The following is an 18,693-nucleotide window of genomic DNA, read 5'->3' as shown; positions in this document are numbered from 1 at the left end:
GGGGGAACCCCCGCGCGTCTCGGTTGAGAGTCATCTTGCGGCTTTATTTTTTTTTTTACATTTATTTATTATCTTTTCCTCCCTTCACATTCCCATACCTATTCTTTTATTATGTGTGTTTTTTTTCCTTTCTCTGTTCGTAATCGGTTTAATGAATTGGAAATCAAGAATATTGCATAAGACATCGAATACACTTACGTTTATATATCGTTTACGCAACGAAAAACTCGTCTCGACCAATTCGAATTCTGTGTTCTTGTGTTATTAGTTGTAAACAAATCTATCGAACACGTTAATTCGATCGATTTTTCCTTTTTTTTTATTATTATTATTAGCCGTTGTTATTTATCATTTTACATCACTCGTGAGTAATTTTTAAGGTAACGTAAACGATTGGCTTACGCTTGGAAAGATTACAAACGTTCCCTGTCTTTTTAGTTGCAAAATATATGTGTGTGTATATATATATATTATTTTATATCCTTTTGCAATCACATCGCGTATATAATTTATGTCAATATTCTTTGATGTTCGATAAGAGTACACGTCGAAACGTTTCAAAAAATACGCGAGTCATAAGAGAGCTCTACTTTTACCGATAGGATGAATCGAATCGAGATTATCGACGCGTGTCGACTTACCAACGAAGCAAACTCGAATTGGACGAAAATACCGACGTGTATATCTTCGATGTTAGTGTCATTTCAGTAGCGTCGATAAAACAGTTTGAGTTCCATTTGAAATTCATCCTAGTGCAGTATTGCTAATAACGTACAGTCAGTAAATCAGTACGACGTGTTTGATCTAATTATTATAATTATTATTCGAGAGATAGGATCATTTGAAAATGGAGCATTAAAATCCCCATGTAAGGGTGTTTTTTATTACGAAAGAATGTCTAGACATTTTACTACTAAAGATCCTTACGAAACGATTACATGCAGGCCAATCTGGAAGAAGCAAAAAAAACAAAAGAAGGATAGATATGAAATTTATTTTCCCTTTCGAAGAAACTCGTTGTCCGTCGATAGGATCTAGAAAATTCCGGAATTTCCCAGGCCCGACCTATGAATTTTTACAGAGTTGCCAATAAAGACCAAATTCTATGAGAAGCGAGAAACCCTATTGGGGTCCCTTTGTGCCTGTTCCTGGAATCAGCCCTCTCTATCCTTATGAAATGCGCCCCTGAATTTGAAAGCTGCCGTTAGGGCCGACGTTGTTGGTGCTGCTAGTGCTGCTAGTGCTGCTGCTGCTGCTGATGTTGCTGATGCTACGACGAACACGTGCGAGCGGATGGACGGATGAGCGAGCGTATGCTGGAAGCAGTGGGAGTGGGAGGAAGGGCGGCAGGGAGGTAAAGAGCAAGAGCAAGAGCGAGAGGAACGGTAAGGGGAGAAGAGGAGGAAGGGGAGGTGTTGGGAGGAAGAGAGAGTGTGCGCGAGTATACACACCTACGCGCTCGCACTCACGCACAAAGAACCTTCTTCGTCGTCCATCCGTCGTCATCGTCTTCGTCGTTGGACGTAGCCTGGTTGGGTGGAGATGGGGCGGTGGGTTGGGGAGTGCCGGAGGATGAAGAGGGGTTGGGGGAGTGGGAGGGGGAGGAGGAGGTGGGAGTCGAGAAGGAGGGGACGGGAATGGGTAGGGAACGGAACGGAACGGAACGAATGGGAAGGGAAGCGGGGTGCGGAGGGGCGGGCGCTAGGCTGGGGGAGGAAAGGGGAGGAAGAAGAGGAGGAGGATGGGGGGAGGAACAGGCTCGGCTGCTCCCCCTAATACTGCAGGATTGAATGGGCGAGAAGGGTAGTATTGGGTTCCCTCACCCCACTCCCACCACCCACACAGCGCTCGAGCTCCCAAGCCACCCGGAGCCACCCACTTCTGTCCGCCTGCCACCCCGCCTGCCCACCCACTCGCCACCCGACTGCCGTCGAGGAAACAACCTGCAACCGAACTCAGCATAACGTTTTCTCCAACAAGCATTTCCATCCCAGGTATGTATCTTCTTTTCAAATTTCTTCGACGTTAACGTTAAATACGTGATCGAGTATGACGAACATCTTTCTTGCCGCTTTTTTCTTCCTTTCCTCGCACTATTTTTCGGTATTGCGCGCACTTGTGTTATTTTCTTTCTTGAAACAAGAGAGACGAAGAAGGAAAAAAGAAGAAGAAATGGAAACAGAAGGAATAAACAAGAAAAGGAAAAAGGATTACAAGAAGAAGACGAAAGGAGGAAGATGAAGATGATGATGAAGAGAGGAAGAAGAAGAAGAAGAAGAAGAGGACAAACAAGGAAGAATAATAATCAACGGAAAAAGAGGAATGAAATATACGGGCCTTGGAAGTTCCGCGTGGTCACGCCGAGATAGATGGATAAAGTGAGAAAGAAAGAAAGAAATGAAGAAAGGAACAGTAAAAAGATGGTCGCGTCATACTTGTTCGTTCCGTGTGTCGTGTTGTCGCAACGCGTTGTCTTCGTCGTTGTGATCATCGTCGTTACATCGTCGTCAACGTCTTCGTCTTCGTCGTCGTCGTGAGGAATAGTGATTCTCGTGGTAGTAGTGACTTTCGCTGCTTGTTATTTTTTTGTCTCTGTCCAGATAATTGTGTTACTCGGTACGCGGCATGTTTTTGGCGTCTTGAAAAGTGGTTAAAGACGAGGAAGAACAGTAGTAGTAATAGTAGTAGTAGTAGTAGTAGTAGTAGTAGTAGTAGTGTAGTAGTGCGGTAATAGTAGAAGAAGTAAATGAAGAAGAAGAAGAAGAAGAAGAAGATATCTCGATAATCGCGATAGGTCGCGTTGGTAAACGTAAAAGAGAGAGAGTAGGACTCGCGTCGATGACGCGCGTTCCGTTCTTGGCGACGGCGCGTCGCGGAGTACGCGCGCGCGCCTCTGGGCCCGTCCATATATCGCGAGTTCTCTATATCTCGGTTAACAAGAGAGAGAGGACGCGAACACGCGGAGAGGGACGGTCGTTGTCGTCGTCGTCGTCGTCGTCATCATCATCATCATTATCCTCGTCCTCGTCCTCGTCGTCGTAAACACGCTTCTTCTTATCGCGATATACTACTACGATGTACAATTTCCGACTACGCGTTTTGCTCGAATAAGAATTTTCAACAACGAAATATAAAACTAATAAAAATGACGAAAGAACTTTTTTCTCGCCGTTAACAGCAGCATTCGAATTCGCGAATCAGGGCAGCAAGTTTATCAACGGGCGCCGAGAGCGCCACTCTTATTCTACCGTGCGTGAGTTGCGTACGCTACTTTGCACAGGCAGACGCTTGTGGCCGACGCCAGCGGGCGACGCCAGCGGACGACGCCAGCGGGCGACGCCAGCGCGACCGACGCCAACGCGACCGATCGAGGAATCCTCCCACACTACAAGAAGAACCTCTCTCTCTCTCTCTCTCTCTTTCTCTTTCTCTTTCTCTTTCTCTCTCTTTCTTCATCGCATATGCGTCTCTGCTACCTGAGTGTACGTGTACGTGTAACATATGCGCGCGAGCCTGTGTGCTGTGTGTGCGTTTTTCTCTCTCTCTCTTTCTCTCTCTTACATACACTCACTCACTCACTCACAACGATGGCCGAGGAGGTCGAGACGAGAGGGAGACCTGCTCTCTACCGTCCTTGGCCTAGCCGGCAATAATTTCCGGATGAATTTGAATGGCGTACTCTGCGCGCGCGTCTCTCTCTCTCTCTCTCTCTCTCTCTCTCTACGTCTGTCTGTCTCTGTCTCTGTCTCTGTCTCTGTCTCTGTCTCCGTCTCTCTCCCCCACCTTGCCTTTCTCTTCCACTCTCCCCTCACACAACTCCCTCGGCCAAAGTTCCTCTCTCATCGTCGACCGTTTTCCTTCCAACAGTGGTTCTCATTCGACTAACGGGACAAAAGTCACCACCATCATCATCATCCTCCTTTCCCCTTTCTCTTCTTGGACAATTCACTGAAACATCTGTCGTTTCTATGAGCTCAACATCGTAGGGGGATATTGATTTATCTTTCTCTCTCTCTCTCTTTCTAAAGTAGGGGAAGGGACTCAGCCCTTGTCCTTTCTCGGTTCTCTCTACCTACCTACCTACCTACCTACCTATCTATCTACCTACCTACCGTTTTGCGTACCCTCCTTTGCCCTCTCTTCGACCCCCCCACCCTTTGCCCTCCTATTTCTCTCCCCTAGCCCTCGCTCTCCTTGCTACCCCTCCTCCTCTCCTCCTCCTCCTCCTCATCATCCTTCTCCCCTACCCTTCTTCTTTCCCCCTGTTCCCGCGCAAGCGCACGCTCGCGCATACAAGTTGCTCGTAGTACCTCTACCGTCCGAGAGAAAGTGGAACTTACGCCAGGGAGAGCTTCTCTTTCTCTCACTTCCCCTTCTTTTTCCTCGAACACGATCAATACCAACGAGGTTCCCTACTTCCAACAGCTCCTCTAGCGTTAACGGCGCACGCGTCGTTGCACCTAACCACCCTTTCTCTTTCTTAAAAAACCCAACTTCGTTCGAAGCCACCCTCTTCTTCGATCCGTGCGATCGATCGTAAGAGACTCTTTCTTTTTCGATAGTTTTTCTTTCCCTTAATGTGACTAACGTTAATATATACGTATAGTAATTGCCCTACTCGAGTTACGAGATAGGCTAATCAATGTCTACCTATATGACAGAATATATGAGATACTTTTTTTTCTTCTTAAATTATAATAACTCGTTTATTTTTATTTCGTTGATGATAATAAATTCGTTGGCAAATTTTAGACGCGTTCAGCGCCACTTTAACCCCGATTCAATATCGAGCTTGATTTTTATTTGTAATTTTTAACCATTTACGATTGAAACACGAGTCTTTAATTGTAATAATATCTATGATAATAATTGTAATATATATTGACATACATTGCGAGGAGTCACAAAGATTTGTTCTCGATGGATATATAATTTATATTTTGAAACGAAAAAAATCTCAATATTACATGCATTTTTATTCAAATATACAAACGGAAGAATTTCTGTGAAATTATTCTACCCTCTTAATTGACCCATCCTTAATTACAAGATAATATCTTTAAAGAATAGGGGAAGAAAATTAGAATTCGCAGGAAAGCGATAAACGTAATTAACAAAAAGTACGATTCATTGATTTCGAGTTAGACCGGAAGAATTTTCTTTTCCTTTGCATATTTGACTTCTTACGAAAACATTACGAATAGATAGACACTTTCCAAGTAGTGGTGGGTATACGACGGTGTGCGGTTACGATGGTGGTTGCGATCTCTCGTATATAGTATACTAGCCTAACTACTTCGACTCTAATCCTAAACTATAGTTCGGATAGTCGTTAGAAGAGAAGTCGTTAGCGCCTTTCTTCTCTATCAAGATGAGAGAGAGAGAGAGAGAGAGAGAATTCGCGGTTCCAAGCTCAACATGTTCAACCGTGTGGTCGAGAACACATGCGCGCGCAACTGCACGTCGACCTTCCAAGCCGTTCCGAAACACGCCCCCGACAGACAGAGGGAAAGAAAGGGATACACCGAGTTAAAGGAAAACAAAAAAAAAAGAATTCTAAGAGAGAACCCAGCGAGAATTAGAGAATACGAGAAACAATTTTTCTTTTCTTAAGCTGGACCTCGAACATTTTCAACCCCCACGTTTCTCGCTTTAGAAACGTTCGACATTCGAAGTTATTTAGATATTTTTACCTTTTTTTTTTTTGTAAAGTAAATAAAAACTAAGGACACCTCCCGCGTGGCTTTTCACGAAAAGAATTTCAAGGCTTTTTCTTTTATTTTTTTGAATAACGATAGAAGAATGAAATTTTTGTTTTGGGGGGGGTGGTGGGTCGGAGGAGAAGAGGAATTTGGACTATTGTCAACACTATAATGATTTACAATAGGATTTTTTCCTTGGCAACCATTGAGAATTTATTTTTCTACTTCAATTCAAAATAACAGGACGGGACAATTTTCCAAGGGTCTTCTTTTGACTATAGGATTAAATAATAGTAGTAGTAGTAATAGTAGTAGTAGTAGTAGTAGTAGTAGTAGTAGTAGTATTAGTAATAATAGTAGTAGTTGTAGAATCATAGTACTACGACCTTTTAGGTTCCTTTAATTTCCGTATTTCTAAGTTTTCCGTATATTTACGAATAATTTTATTTGACTTCTCCTCATTCTTTCTCATTTCTTTTCCTTTGCCTTTTTCCTTTGCCTAAGAACATCTTTAATATTACTTTAGCGATTATGTATAAGGAAAGTAGGAAGGAAGAAAACTGAGAAACGATATTACTTATATACCTTGGAGAAACGTTATCTTTCACAATAGATAATTTCTTTTCTTCCTACTACTCGACTCGAAGAATTCGTTCACGGCTAAAAGCCGATTTAAGAAAACAAACGTTTCAAGATGAAACGTAATCTCGCAAAAGTGCCGTCGTATCGTCGAATTGTCGGAAGAAAAGGAAAAAAAAAAGAGAAGAGAGAGAGAGAGAGAGAGAGAGAGAGAGAGAACTTCTTTTGGGGAATGAATAAAAAGCGACAGCTCGTTAATCGTACCTTCCGAGTCTTTCTCGTTCAAAAAAGGCTAACGATGACGTAGCGCTCTTGTCTTATTGCTTTTCTTTCCACCTAATTGACAATAACGTAGAAAACTTGTTGGACAATATTCGTATAATGGAAAAACAATACACTTTTTTTTTATTACGCAAATGACTAACAATGTGACGATGTTAATTGATTAAATAATTTTTTTTATGAATTTTCTTATCTTTTTTCCAACAAGATTTTTCGAGATAATTAAGTTGAATTTTGCACGAGTCAATGATTAATAATCTATTTGTACTGTTAATAATCAAGCGAGCAAGAGAGAGAGTGAGAGAGAGAGAGAGAGAGAGAGAATGTCTAATGTACTTTGGAGTTTGTTGTTTGTTAGAGTTTACAAAGACGACTTTGTATACAGGTAGAAGGTTCCTGTATAACACCGGCGAGGAAAGGATTATTGTTCCAAGAATAGTGGCGGACCACTGACGACCTCAAAGATGGAGGGTAGCGGTACAGGAGTTGGCAGGATGGACACCTACGAGGATATGTTCAAGGAAATTACTCGAAAGCTTTACGGAGACGATCCCGATCACAGAAGTACGTCTAACTTATCCTTCGCGAAAGACTGGAACTGGAATTTAAACTTAATTAAGTTTATCAAAAGTAATTGAAAAAAAAGATTACTCATTATCTTTTTATAGTTTTCGTTTAACTTTTGTCTAACTTGAACTATTATCTCTAATTATATAATATAAATATATATGTATATATATATATATAGAATCGAAATTATATTCGAGCGATATTTCGTTTGGCGAAGTAAATACGACGATAGTACAATGTTCTCGTATTTTCTTCCATTTACTATTACAACCACCGTATAATATTATTTAATCTTGTTGTTTCCCATTCTTTGTTATACGCAGCTTCGAGCGTCCAAAATGAATTCGAGACATCCGTGTCTTACAAGAACGACGATGATACCGGAAATGGAACGGATGGAAGCGACGAAGGTAATTGGACTTGCGAGGAAGAACCCCTTAAAGGCACCGACGGTAGCCGAATAGCTGCTTATCATGCCGGCAAAGCTACATGGAGATGCTATGAATGCGGTAAGTTTATTTTAATAATTCATATAGAACGTTTGTTTTATTGTTTAGTACACGTACATCGTCGTAGTATGGAATGTTTTGTATATGTGAGTTTATTTCATCGAAGAAAGGAATGGAACGTGTCAATTAAAACATTCTTCAACTTTGAACTCTGTTCAAGTTAACCCTCTATAGAGCTTTTGTGTAACTTTCAGGTCACATGCTAATTTTTCGACATTTTATCAAATAATTTTACCTTTTTTTTTTAATGAGACAACTAATATCAATATTCTAGATTGTTGCTAGTACAATCAACCTGAAACAACAAAATAAATGCTGTTCAAACTGTCTGCAATAGAAGCAAACAAAGCTATTTGTTCCAATTCATATTAATTGTGCTTCTGTCAATGTTTATCGAACAACAAATAGTGTATATAATAGCTCTGGGTTTTTATATCAATAACAACTTATTTTTTGGCATTTCAATTATCATTTTGTTACTATTTATTTTGTATGATACAGTTCTGTAACTTTGAGATTACAATGGGCTATTATGGCATTTGTGCTTTTTCTCGTTTTTAAATTTATACATCATATGCCCAAAATATGAATGGAAAATCAGATTAGATTATTAGAAAATTAAATTAGAATATTATTGACCTATTTTCGAAAACTATTTGACACGGAAATTATAAATGATATAGTTGACTACATCATTTACTATTCCAGTATGCATTGCACTGTAATCCAACAAAACCCATAGTTGTTTCAACGAATAAAATCGAACAATATAGTACTTCAGTATTAAAGTACTACAAAACATGCGAAAAAATGAAATAACACATTGGCCAATTTTTTCGAACAACAGAGAACGCTACAAAAAACCCGGGTGTAAAAGTGTTCTGAATAAAAAAATAATGTTCCAAATGCAACGTACATTTATGTTTAACGAAAAGTACAAACTGCATCGTAGAATTTTCACGTTTAAGTTTTTATACGCAGAAATGTAAACATTTATAAGCCGTTGTTACCTGAAAGTTTCACACAGTGAATTTATTCTAATAAAATTATTTAAAATGGAAAATATTTTCCTCATCTGTCTTATAATCATTGATTTTCCGTTCCATCAATTCTTTTTATATTTGAGACAAAAATTTCGGTCCATATGAGGTTAAAGGTAAACGAACAGTTTTGTGTCATCTTCATTTCGGTTTAAAAACAATAGAAATATTTTGTATGTGGAAATGAATGCCGAAATGGGAAAGAGAAATATAGAAAAGAGAAAATTTGTATAAAGATAGGAGCGGTGGAAGGGGAAATTTAGTTAGGGTCATTTTTGGATAGCAACTTGGAAGGGGAATACCCAAAGTTATAAAATAGCTCTCGAATGAATTGTCTTACAGTCAACAGAAGAATTTCATAAAATGAACTTCGTTCAACAATAAGTCGTTACGAAATATTAATCGAACGGAAAACGAAAATACAGGGAATGTTTCGTCGTTAAAATTATTTAAACAATTAATTATTATTTTTGTTCATACTGTTTCTCATAATATGAATTTTGTTCTTTCGTACAAATTATCAAAAGTTCAATTCGAATCTGTAATTGTGAAAAAAAGTAAATAAACGAAGTTTTTTGTAAAAGTGTAAAAAATCAAACACATTGCTTAAAGATGTGCGAAGGAAGGATGGAAGTATTTTAATAAAAATTGGAAAAAAATATTAAAGTATATAAATTAGTTCACAAACTGAATAGAAGAAAAACTAATAAATCGTTCGATGGAAACAGGATCAAAATTTTGCAAACTATTACCATAGAAGAAATAATCCAGGCAAAACGGAGTACCCTTAAAACTACCAGTGTGAGATGATCAATTATTTGATACGTTCCATTTCGAAGGATATGTATTTTTCTTTTTTTTTTAAATTTAATAATATTTTCGACTTGTTAGAAATGATGGAAATTGCATCGAATTCATCTGTTAAAGATAGGACGAAAAGGGATGCAAAAATAAGTTATCGTTCTTTGAAATCCTGTTTACAAATCTGGTTTTCATTGGGTTCAGTTCTACGTTCCATCCTTCCTTTCTTGTATTATATACAAACGCATAAAATAGACAACTTTGGAATAAAAAAGCTTTGGTGTAGGTCAGCTGTTATTATATCTATGATCGATCATGAAATATAAGTCTGTTCATTGTAAATTCCGAATCATGCCATAAAGATCTTAATTCGTTAACTTCGAGGTTGTCATAAGTTGGGGATAACCGGTTTGTCGTGTGCCTTACTAAATTGTAAATAACATTTCAAGCGGTACTATATTTTAATCGAGAAAGATGAACACGGACGTTATTTACTTATTAGATTAAAAAACAATTGTCAAGATCGACATAAAGGGACACGGAATTAAAATGCAGGTAAGATAAAATATAAAAATGAAGTATCAAGTCAAGATAAGGACATAGGTTTAACATTTTAATTAGAAATGCAATGATTAGATTGGTGAGTATAATAATGTTGGATTTTTAAGTGAATATTTAAGACTCCAATATTTCATATGCACCAACCTAATGGATTTCGGAAGTTCGATTAGTTTGATAGAAGAACCATTCATTCTTGAATTAATGATTGAGATTATGAAGAATAACTTAGTAATATTCGAAGTAATCGATTATTCCGTTTTAGAAATTTGTCAAACGATTTTTATGAATATCTTAATGAAAACATATACAAAATGTAATTTTATGGTGTTCGCAATACTCGGTATAACGATGCTTTGTTGAGTTATACTAACGATGAGTTACGTTTTAATGAAAAAAAGTTGGATTTAGTAGAACCGGAGAGAATAGTTATTTTAAAAAATGATGAACATTAATATTACAATAGCAGCTCCGACAAGAAAGATAAAAATTTTTTAGTTCGTAAAAATAATCAGATAAAATATGTAGGATACACGCGTGAATAAAAAGAAACACCATATAGAAGTGCTGGAAAGTGAAATTTATGGAATAAAAATTTATTCAATGCCGTATAATTTAGAAAGACGTATAAAGTTTATTGATTTGATTCCATATTTTAAAAAATTTATTGGTAGGATACGCGATAAATAATACAATTAATAAAATCCAATTTTTATTTTGCGTAAACTGAAAGGGAAAGGGAAAGGCGATTGATGGAATAGTAGAATATTTTCAATCGAGTATAAATGATAATAAAAATTTAGAAAGTAATTTTAACGTTGCAAGCTTAATTACGATGATCGGAAAGTAATTAATACAAAATATGTACGAAATACTTAAAAAAAATACTGACAAATTTCCTACAATTGAATATTTCCTGAAAGTCGCGAAGGGTAGATTCGGACGTAAACACGTAGGCAGGGATGCTTCCCCCAAAATTTTTGTTCCAAAAAGAAGAATGTCACGTAGAAAAAATGTACAGAAAAAATAAACCATAAAAGAAAGATTTGTTTGATCAATAGGGACTCTGGAAACAATGTGACTTCGTCTTCTTGTTTCTTTTGAATCCATCTTTTAGATCTAAGTTCATTGATTAAAGCGAAAGTTGGGATGGAAAGGGTACGATATTCTTGACCGACAAAAGTCCTATTCAAAGTAAAATAAGCAAATTGTCAGGGGGGGCGGGGACACCCCGTTGATTTTCCGAGGTTACCTTAGAACATTGAATCAAAGAATTCCCAATTCTTAAAAAAGTGAAAGTTTAGGTGAAATAAAAGGACAGAATAGAAAATAGAAGAATGAGGAATAGAATCTAAAGTTCGAATAAGAAAAGATGAAAAGAAGGCAACAATGTGGGGTGTAGATGCACAGATGTTCGTCACGTGTATATTCTGTTGCTAGACTTAAAATTTACTGTAGAAATATGTTTGTAACAATATAATATTTATTGTTAATAATTTTTCTTCTTCTTAATAATCCATTATTTAAAAAATCGTATAAATGAAGTATTGTGTAGATCGAATGATATATAGGGAAACTAATTTTATAATCAATTATTTAAAATAATATTTTAATCCTAAAATATGTTACTGCAAAAAAGAATGTTGAAAAATGTACTTGTAAATAAATGTCAACTTTTTCAAGTCGATATCAGGTGTACGAGTACCCTTATCGGTCGTCAGCTTTTTTTACGTGATTCTTATTAAGTTGTAATTTGTTTAAGTCGTTTAATTATTTTTATACATTTATATATATATTAAAAATTGATTAGAAAAGGCAATGCTATACAACTGGAGATATAAATTGCATTGTTACAGATGTTTAACGGATAAGGAAATCATGCCTTCATTTCACAAAAAGGGAATTTTCTATTATTTTATATTATAATTATTTGATATTATTAAAATAGGTATCTTAGGGAAATTGGACGGGTTAAAAAATCTTATTGAACGTTATTTAGATCTTGTTGAACGTTTTATCCCTTTTATTGGGACTTTATCAGCAATTCGATCATTTGTTCATGAGTCTCTATATTTTATTTATAAAATAAAAACCATATAAGATAAAAACTAATTAAATTATTTGATATATTTCGTTTTTTTACCTTTCACGTGACTTATGACCACGAAATACCGTTATCGCGTGAGAGGGTGACTGACAACTGATAAAGGGCTAATGTTACCATATATATGTATGTACAGTGTATAGTTCATTTATTTCAATTTATTAACATCTTCAAAATATATTTATTGGATGTGTGTGTCCGAGTTGTATCTTTACCTAAAATGCTATGAGACGTGCCTTTTCCCCTCCCACCTGTGTCTATTCTTCACAGATTGAACACTTCGACACCCATAGAGAAACCCTCCGCCCCCCTCAGCCGTAGACTTTTCCCTTTCCTTTCAAAAAATGTTTTTCAAACATTTCTCAAACAAAATCTCTTCGTATAAATACGAACGAATACTCACCGACTCTACAGATCTTGTAAAGTCTTCCAAGAAGAAGGATCATAGCACCCGAACTATCGAAGTCTTTCTCTGCATTCGGTTTAAAACGCGTTAAAATACAGAGTCCATTTATACATTTTAAATTGAAAGTTTTATTAATCTCGTCAGAAGTTCGACAAAAATTGTTAGAAAAAGTGTGTTATTTCGATCATATTAGCCACGAAACGCGTAATTTTGGGAAATTACGTATAAATATTAATATTATATATTAATAAATAATAATAAATAGTAAAGTAATAAATAAGTGAAAAATTAGATTTCCTGGATTTTTATCGACTATTAATAGGTATAAAAAGTTGAACGAAAAGTGAAAGTGCAGAAATTAATAAAGTTAATTTTGTTGTTTAACAAATTATTATTTTCATATATATATATTTTATTCTTTTTGTTCACGTATTGTTCTCTATCTTCTATTTTATTATCTCATAATCAAAAAACGTAAATCGTTGTGGGAAAAGTTAACACGTGCCGAACGGTTTTTGCTTGATTTTTCATTAAAGTAAGTTTTTGTTTCAACGTATTAAATAAGTATATCGGCGTGTACCGTCGGTAGTATACAAAGACTTGAACGAAAAGTTGAACGTGAAAAAAATTTGTTAAACATAGGTGAAGTTTCGGGTGGTGGACCACGAGAAGTTGCCGAACATTTTTTGGAATTACACTCGTCGAGGATTTTACCAGACGATACAAGAATTAGGCATCATTTACCGCGAAAGGATTATATGCAGAACGAGTTAAAGATAGAAGATATTATAGCTTATTTGGAAAGATTAAGAGAACGCGCGGAAACAGCCGCACCACCTTCCCGAAGGACTCAGGAAACCCAGACGATACCTGCCGCCTTATTGCCGGTGTCCTCGACCTTTCTTTTACAAGAATTACCGTCCGTCCCAGCGCCGCAACATTTACACCAGGTAAAACACACAACGAAAATTCTATTTTATTATTATAACTTTTTTATTTTTTTTTTCCTTACCAAACGAACTAATTCATTCTTATCTCGCGATCTCTTACGATTATTTTTGCAGAATTCCCCAACGATGTCTTCGGTCACATCTTCTATTGGCAAGAGATACTCATGCCCGTATTGTCCTTACGGAACCGACAGACGCGATTTATACACGCGTCACGAAAATATTCATCGCGAGGAAAAGCCTTTCCATTGTTACATATGTTTCAAACCGTTCAATCGTGCCGATCACGTGAAGAAACATTTTCTTCGGATGCATCGCGATCAAGTTTACGATATATCCAAAATAAGAAAAAATAATGCAAACGCTTCCAAGTCTTTGCAACAGGATTCGAACTCGACGTCTACCGGTAATGGTGCTAATGGTCAACAGCAGCAGCAGCAGCAGCAGCAACAGCAGCAACAGCAGCAACAACAACACCAGCAACAACAACAACAACAACAACAACAACAACAACAACAACATGCCACTTATACGCCTGGTTACAGTGGTAATAAAAATTATCAATTGCAACCTACTCCTGGAGCTGGTACTACGGCGGGTACGGCTGGGATTTATCAAGCAACGTCTATGCCGGCACCTGGTATTATGCAACCAGACGTAAACAATTGTGGGACAAGTAGAAGAATGTCAAATGGTGGATGCAACAGCAAAAGCCATCTGAAAGGAAGTTCGAAAGGATCCCAAGATCGCAGGTAACATAAATTTATATAAAAACATAATTACAATACACGTGAATAATGAGAAATAAATTGAATAATAATAATAATAAATTGTAATGATAAAAAATAATAATGAGAAAATAAATTTGTAGTAGATTCGTGTGCAATTTCTGTCCATGGACCGGGGTTGACAATTGGTGCTTAAAGCGTCACCTTAATACGCACTTGAGGCCATTCGCTTGCTCACTTTGCGAGTACAAAGCAGCGCGTTCCGAACGTCTAACGACGCACGTACTCAAAGTTCACAACAGAAGTCAATGTTCCAAATGTTCCTACGTCGCGTTAGACGCAGCGGAGTTGCAGGTACATCAAATGCAAATGCACCGCGGTACCAATGCTTCAAATTCACAAGCTACGAATTCGGCGGCACAAGCAGCATCGCTTCCAACCAATCGTCAACAACAACCCATTCAGTAAGATTTATTTTTTTCTTTTTTATTTTCATTAAACAATTATTTTCATAACATGCGAATAAAATGCATCGAACGCGAAGCTTAATTTATCGTTTATCTTTGTTAATTTACAGTCCCGCTGCTGGAGGACGACCACCACCTGGACCACCGGTTTTCCCTGCATCGGCACCAGCTATCACACCTGCCACCACCGTAATACCACCAACTACATTACTCGGGTAAGCCGATAACGGTCGAGCTTCGCTGCTCATTCTGCTCGCTTTCGTTATCGTAACTTTACTTTTTCGTTCATTTTCGTATTTGCTCTTCTAATCCCTAATTTTTATTGACTAATCGAACTTTGCAGCTTCGTATTCGTACGCGCCTACGTAGATAAATTTACGGGATAATTATTAATCGTGCTAATATGAATAATTATTATCTTTTACGAACGAGTATTGTTGTACGATCTGTGCGAATATCGTGTCAAGCAGTTTATAGCGCGGGGGCAGGGGTCGGGAGGGAGAGGGAGAAGTAGAAAATCGCTTCGTAACCGATTTTCGATCAAATTCGAATCTCGATTTTCTGATATTAAGACAAGCCAATTAATTTGTTCCTTTATACTGTCGATAATTAATTGCATAGTTGATACATTCCGGGGCTATAATTAACAACTTTTATTTCATTTAAATGGTCTTATTCTGCCTATCGCTATTTTTCTCTACTTCTCTCTCTCTCTCTTTCTCTCTCTTTCTCTTTCTGTCTGCCTTTCTATCTGCCTATCTCTTTTCTTTCTGCATTTATTGATCTATTTCTATTTCTCTTCCATTATTTCTCTCTTTCTCTCTTTTCATTTATATGAATAAATTTTGATAAAAAAAAAAAAGGAAATAAATTTTCACGTCGAAATCGAACTACGAAAGACACGGCACACGCAGACTACACGCACAAACCGAAAACCATAACGGGTTTATATTTGTTGGCCGTTAGAGAGCACGTACGAATGCACGAACAATTTATTTTTTTGTTTTCCCCTCTTCTATTTTTCTTTAATTTTCTATTTTAAGATTTACGTTTATCGTTGAACGATCGACGATGGGTCACAAAAAATACGCAACGCTAGATACGGCGGGGGATATAAAAAAAAAAGAAACAAAAATAATATGATATCTCCCCCTTGCGTTGAAAAAAAATCCAAATAAAAATGAAAATGAAAAGAAAAAAAAAATGAAACGTATGAACATAGAGAAAAATTTGGTTGACGTACGTATCGTATTTTGTGACCTGTCGCATGGAATTCGAATACGCACGACTCGTCGTTCCTCGTTGTTGTGCCACCCGCTCTCCACCTCCAACATCACCTGTCCTCCATGTTATGTTACGTTCTCGCGTCATTTTTTTATGATATTTTCTTTAATCGATATTGCACGCTTACGTTCAGCTTTCGATGTCGTAGAATTGGTTGGTCTCGAATCTAAATGTTTCACTTTATGATTTATTTTTCTATCGCTCTATCTCATCTTCTTTCTTTCTTTCTTTCTTTCTTTCTCATACACATACACGAACTCTCTCTCTCTCTCTCACTCTCTCTCTCTCTCTCTCTCATACTCTATCATACTCTCTCTGTCGCTCTCTATACCGCTGACTTCTTCCTTTCTTATGTGTCTCTTTATCTCGTCGTATGACGGATGCTGATTAATTGATAGAAAAATGACGCGAACGTAACTTATGGAACAGTGCCGCGGTGGTTGCAGCCACGAGATGGTAAAGTCACCTGCAACTGCAGCGACTATGGCATACCCGTTGGAGGAGGAGAGGAGGCGAAGGTCGAGAGGTCGAGAAGACCTCGAAAACCTCGAGCACGGCAACGAGAAGGGCAAGGACTCGGGCGAACGTGGTCGCGTCAGCGATTCGATCGAAAAAACGAACGTTCATTCGGTTTCTCCTGATCATCGTCATAAATCGATCTTATCATCTAATCGTCATTTTACGTGCAGCACCGACGAGAACAATCCGTTTCCATTGACCTCGGAACTACTTTATGGACGTTTAACCGACGAGGACACGAGGCAACCGGAAGAAAGAAGATCAAGGAAGCAACGAAAACCAAGAAGGGCTGTCCGTGGGCTTCATGTTACCAATGAACAATCTAGGGAGAACGCATCATCCGGTAATGTTAATGATAATGCGTCAGAAGTCAAAATACAACGGAAACGTAGCTTCGATGAGACCCTAGATTATCAAACCGACGAAGGGCAGACCGAAGAAGGGTCCTACGGTAGTTCGATCGGCGAAGATTCACCCGAGAATCTTGTTAGCGAAGATTTGTTAGACATGACAGTCTCGTCGAGACTTCGCGACTACAGTACGTCCCAACTTAATATGTCAACATCCAACTCTAGCCCTTCCGATCAAGCCGGCTCTTCTTCTACAAATTCTTTGACGATACGGAGAGTCTCGGGACAGTACAAAAGTGAGGAAAGTGGGCAAAATGTGAAGAACGAGAAGAGACATTCCATACAGGGCAACGATCAGGAGGCCCGTAATTACCAATCTGTCTCTTCGGTTACGCTCAAGGCCACACTTTTTACCAGTCCTAGTTACAATTTCAGGAGATAACGTTGGGTGCTCATCTCGAAATTTGGAATTAGGATATTTGCGAAATTGATTCTTTATTTTTAATTGTAAGATAAGTTAAAGAAGATGATTATTTGAACAGTATTTAACCATTTAACGCGAAACGCTTGAATATTCATTCATTTTTCTTTCTTTTTTTCGAAACAAGCGTAAAATGTAATCACTTCTTTTTATTTTCTAACATTGTGGTTTTTTTTACTTTTTTTGACTTCTTCATGTAGAATATCTTTAGTTGTAGGAACAAAAAGCAACAACAAAAAAAATCATGAAAATGATATTCGTGTGGGGGATAAAACTAAAACTTAAAAAAAAAAAAAAAAAAAAAATATAAAATTAGGATAAAACTAAAAAAAAAAATTTTGATATTGCATTGTGTGTTTTTCATATTACGAAAAAGAAAAAAAAGAAAAAAAAATTAAACTAAAAAAAAAATTAAACAAAAAAAAAATTAAACTAGGGAAACTACTAAACGGGAAAAAAAATAATCGGTTGTCTCATATATTTCAAAACTTAATTCTGACAATATTCGATATTCTGACTGCATGAAGAATAAAAATTATTATTTTTTTAATCGATACATAAACCGACTATTCACTGATTGTTTTAATATGACGAACATCGAATTGACTGACGATAGTACTGACATATACTTTAAATTAATTTTATTTCTTTTAACTTTTGTGTGTTTTTTAAATTTATGTTGCTTAAGGTATAATGTTGGACTTGATTTATTTTCCAAAAAAATTTTTGACAATTTGATGCGAACATTAAACGCCTGTGGACATAGCGTTAAGCGTTAAATGGTTAATAATCGGAACAACATTTTACGAGATGATAATACGCTTTTTTTTTTTCGACCTGTTAATTTATAAAAGATAGATATTACGTTGATCAAAGCGAATGTTAATCGAATGTGTATATGTATATATATATATATATGAAATTTATTTTGATTGAAAAATACTATTATTAGGATAAGCGAGACAGGGAACTTTGAATAATACTGATAAATTGTAATACATCCTTTGGCACACGTCTTAGGATAAACTTTCTTTTTCCGTTTTTTAAAGTAAGGCGCCAATTCGAGTTAACAGGTTCGACGATTATCAGAATAAAAAAGGGCGCTTGTAAATATATCTTTATTAGTGAGTGCAATTGAACGAACGAAGGTAGTAGAACGAAAATAATAAGATTCGATGCGATTAATTGAGATAGAAGGAAAAAGAAAGATTAAACGAAAAAGAATTAGAATAAGAATTAGAATAAGAATTAGATTAAGAAAAACGTAACACAAAAAGTATTAAGAAAGAAAAGGCTTGGCAACAAGCTCAAAATAAGAAAGTGTGCAATTTTAATGTTTTATACTCGTACCTCACCCCTTTCC

At 36.9% G+C, this 18,693-nt stretch overlaps 1 protein-coding gene across 7 annotated transcripts in view; it reads left to right on the top strand.

The window, feature by feature from the left end:
• Positions 1-18,533, top strand: part of LOC122516532 (putative uncharacterized protein DDB_G0291608) — a 20,339-nt gene extending 1,806 nt beyond the window's left edge. The window contains exons 1-8 of one of the 7 annotated variants that reach the window (XM_043634411.1): positions 1,662-1,994; positions 6,949-7,193; positions 7,457-7,642; positions 13,194-13,501; positions 13,616-14,253; positions 14,373-14,693; positions 14,807-14,911; positions 16,379-16,466. In XM_043634411.1, coding sequence (XP_043490346.1) covers positions 7,028-7,193; positions 7,457-7,642; positions 13,194-13,501; positions 13,616-14,253; positions 14,373-14,693; positions 14,807-14,911; positions 16,379-16,397 — 1,743 coding nt within the window. In that variant the 5' untranslated portion in view covers positions 1,662-1,994; positions 6,949-7,027 and the 3' untranslated portion in view covers positions 16,398-16,466. Of the gene's footprint in view, positions 1-1,661; positions 1,995-2,822; positions 3,489-6,948; positions 7,194-7,456; positions 7,643-13,193; positions 13,502-13,615; positions 14,254-14,372; positions 14,694-14,806; positions 14,912-16,378 lie in introns of those variants that run through there. The other 6 variants (XM_043634410.1, XM_043634409.1, XM_043634405.1 and 3 more) reach the window with 6 other exon arrangements.
• The last annotated feature ends 160 nt before the right edge of the window (positions 18,534-18,693 follow it).

This window comes from Polistes fuscatus, unplaced genomic scaffold (assembly GCF_010416935.1).
Source record: "Polistes fuscatus isolate 324 unplaced genomic scaffold, CU_Pfus_HIC Scaffold2, whole genome shotgun sequence".
Classification (NCBI taxonomy): Eukaryota; Metazoa; Arthropoda; class Insecta; order Hymenoptera; family Vespidae; genus Polistes; species Polistes fuscatus.
Note: the sequence above shows the minus strand (reverse complement) of the source record. Positions and strands in the feature narration are given on the sequence as shown.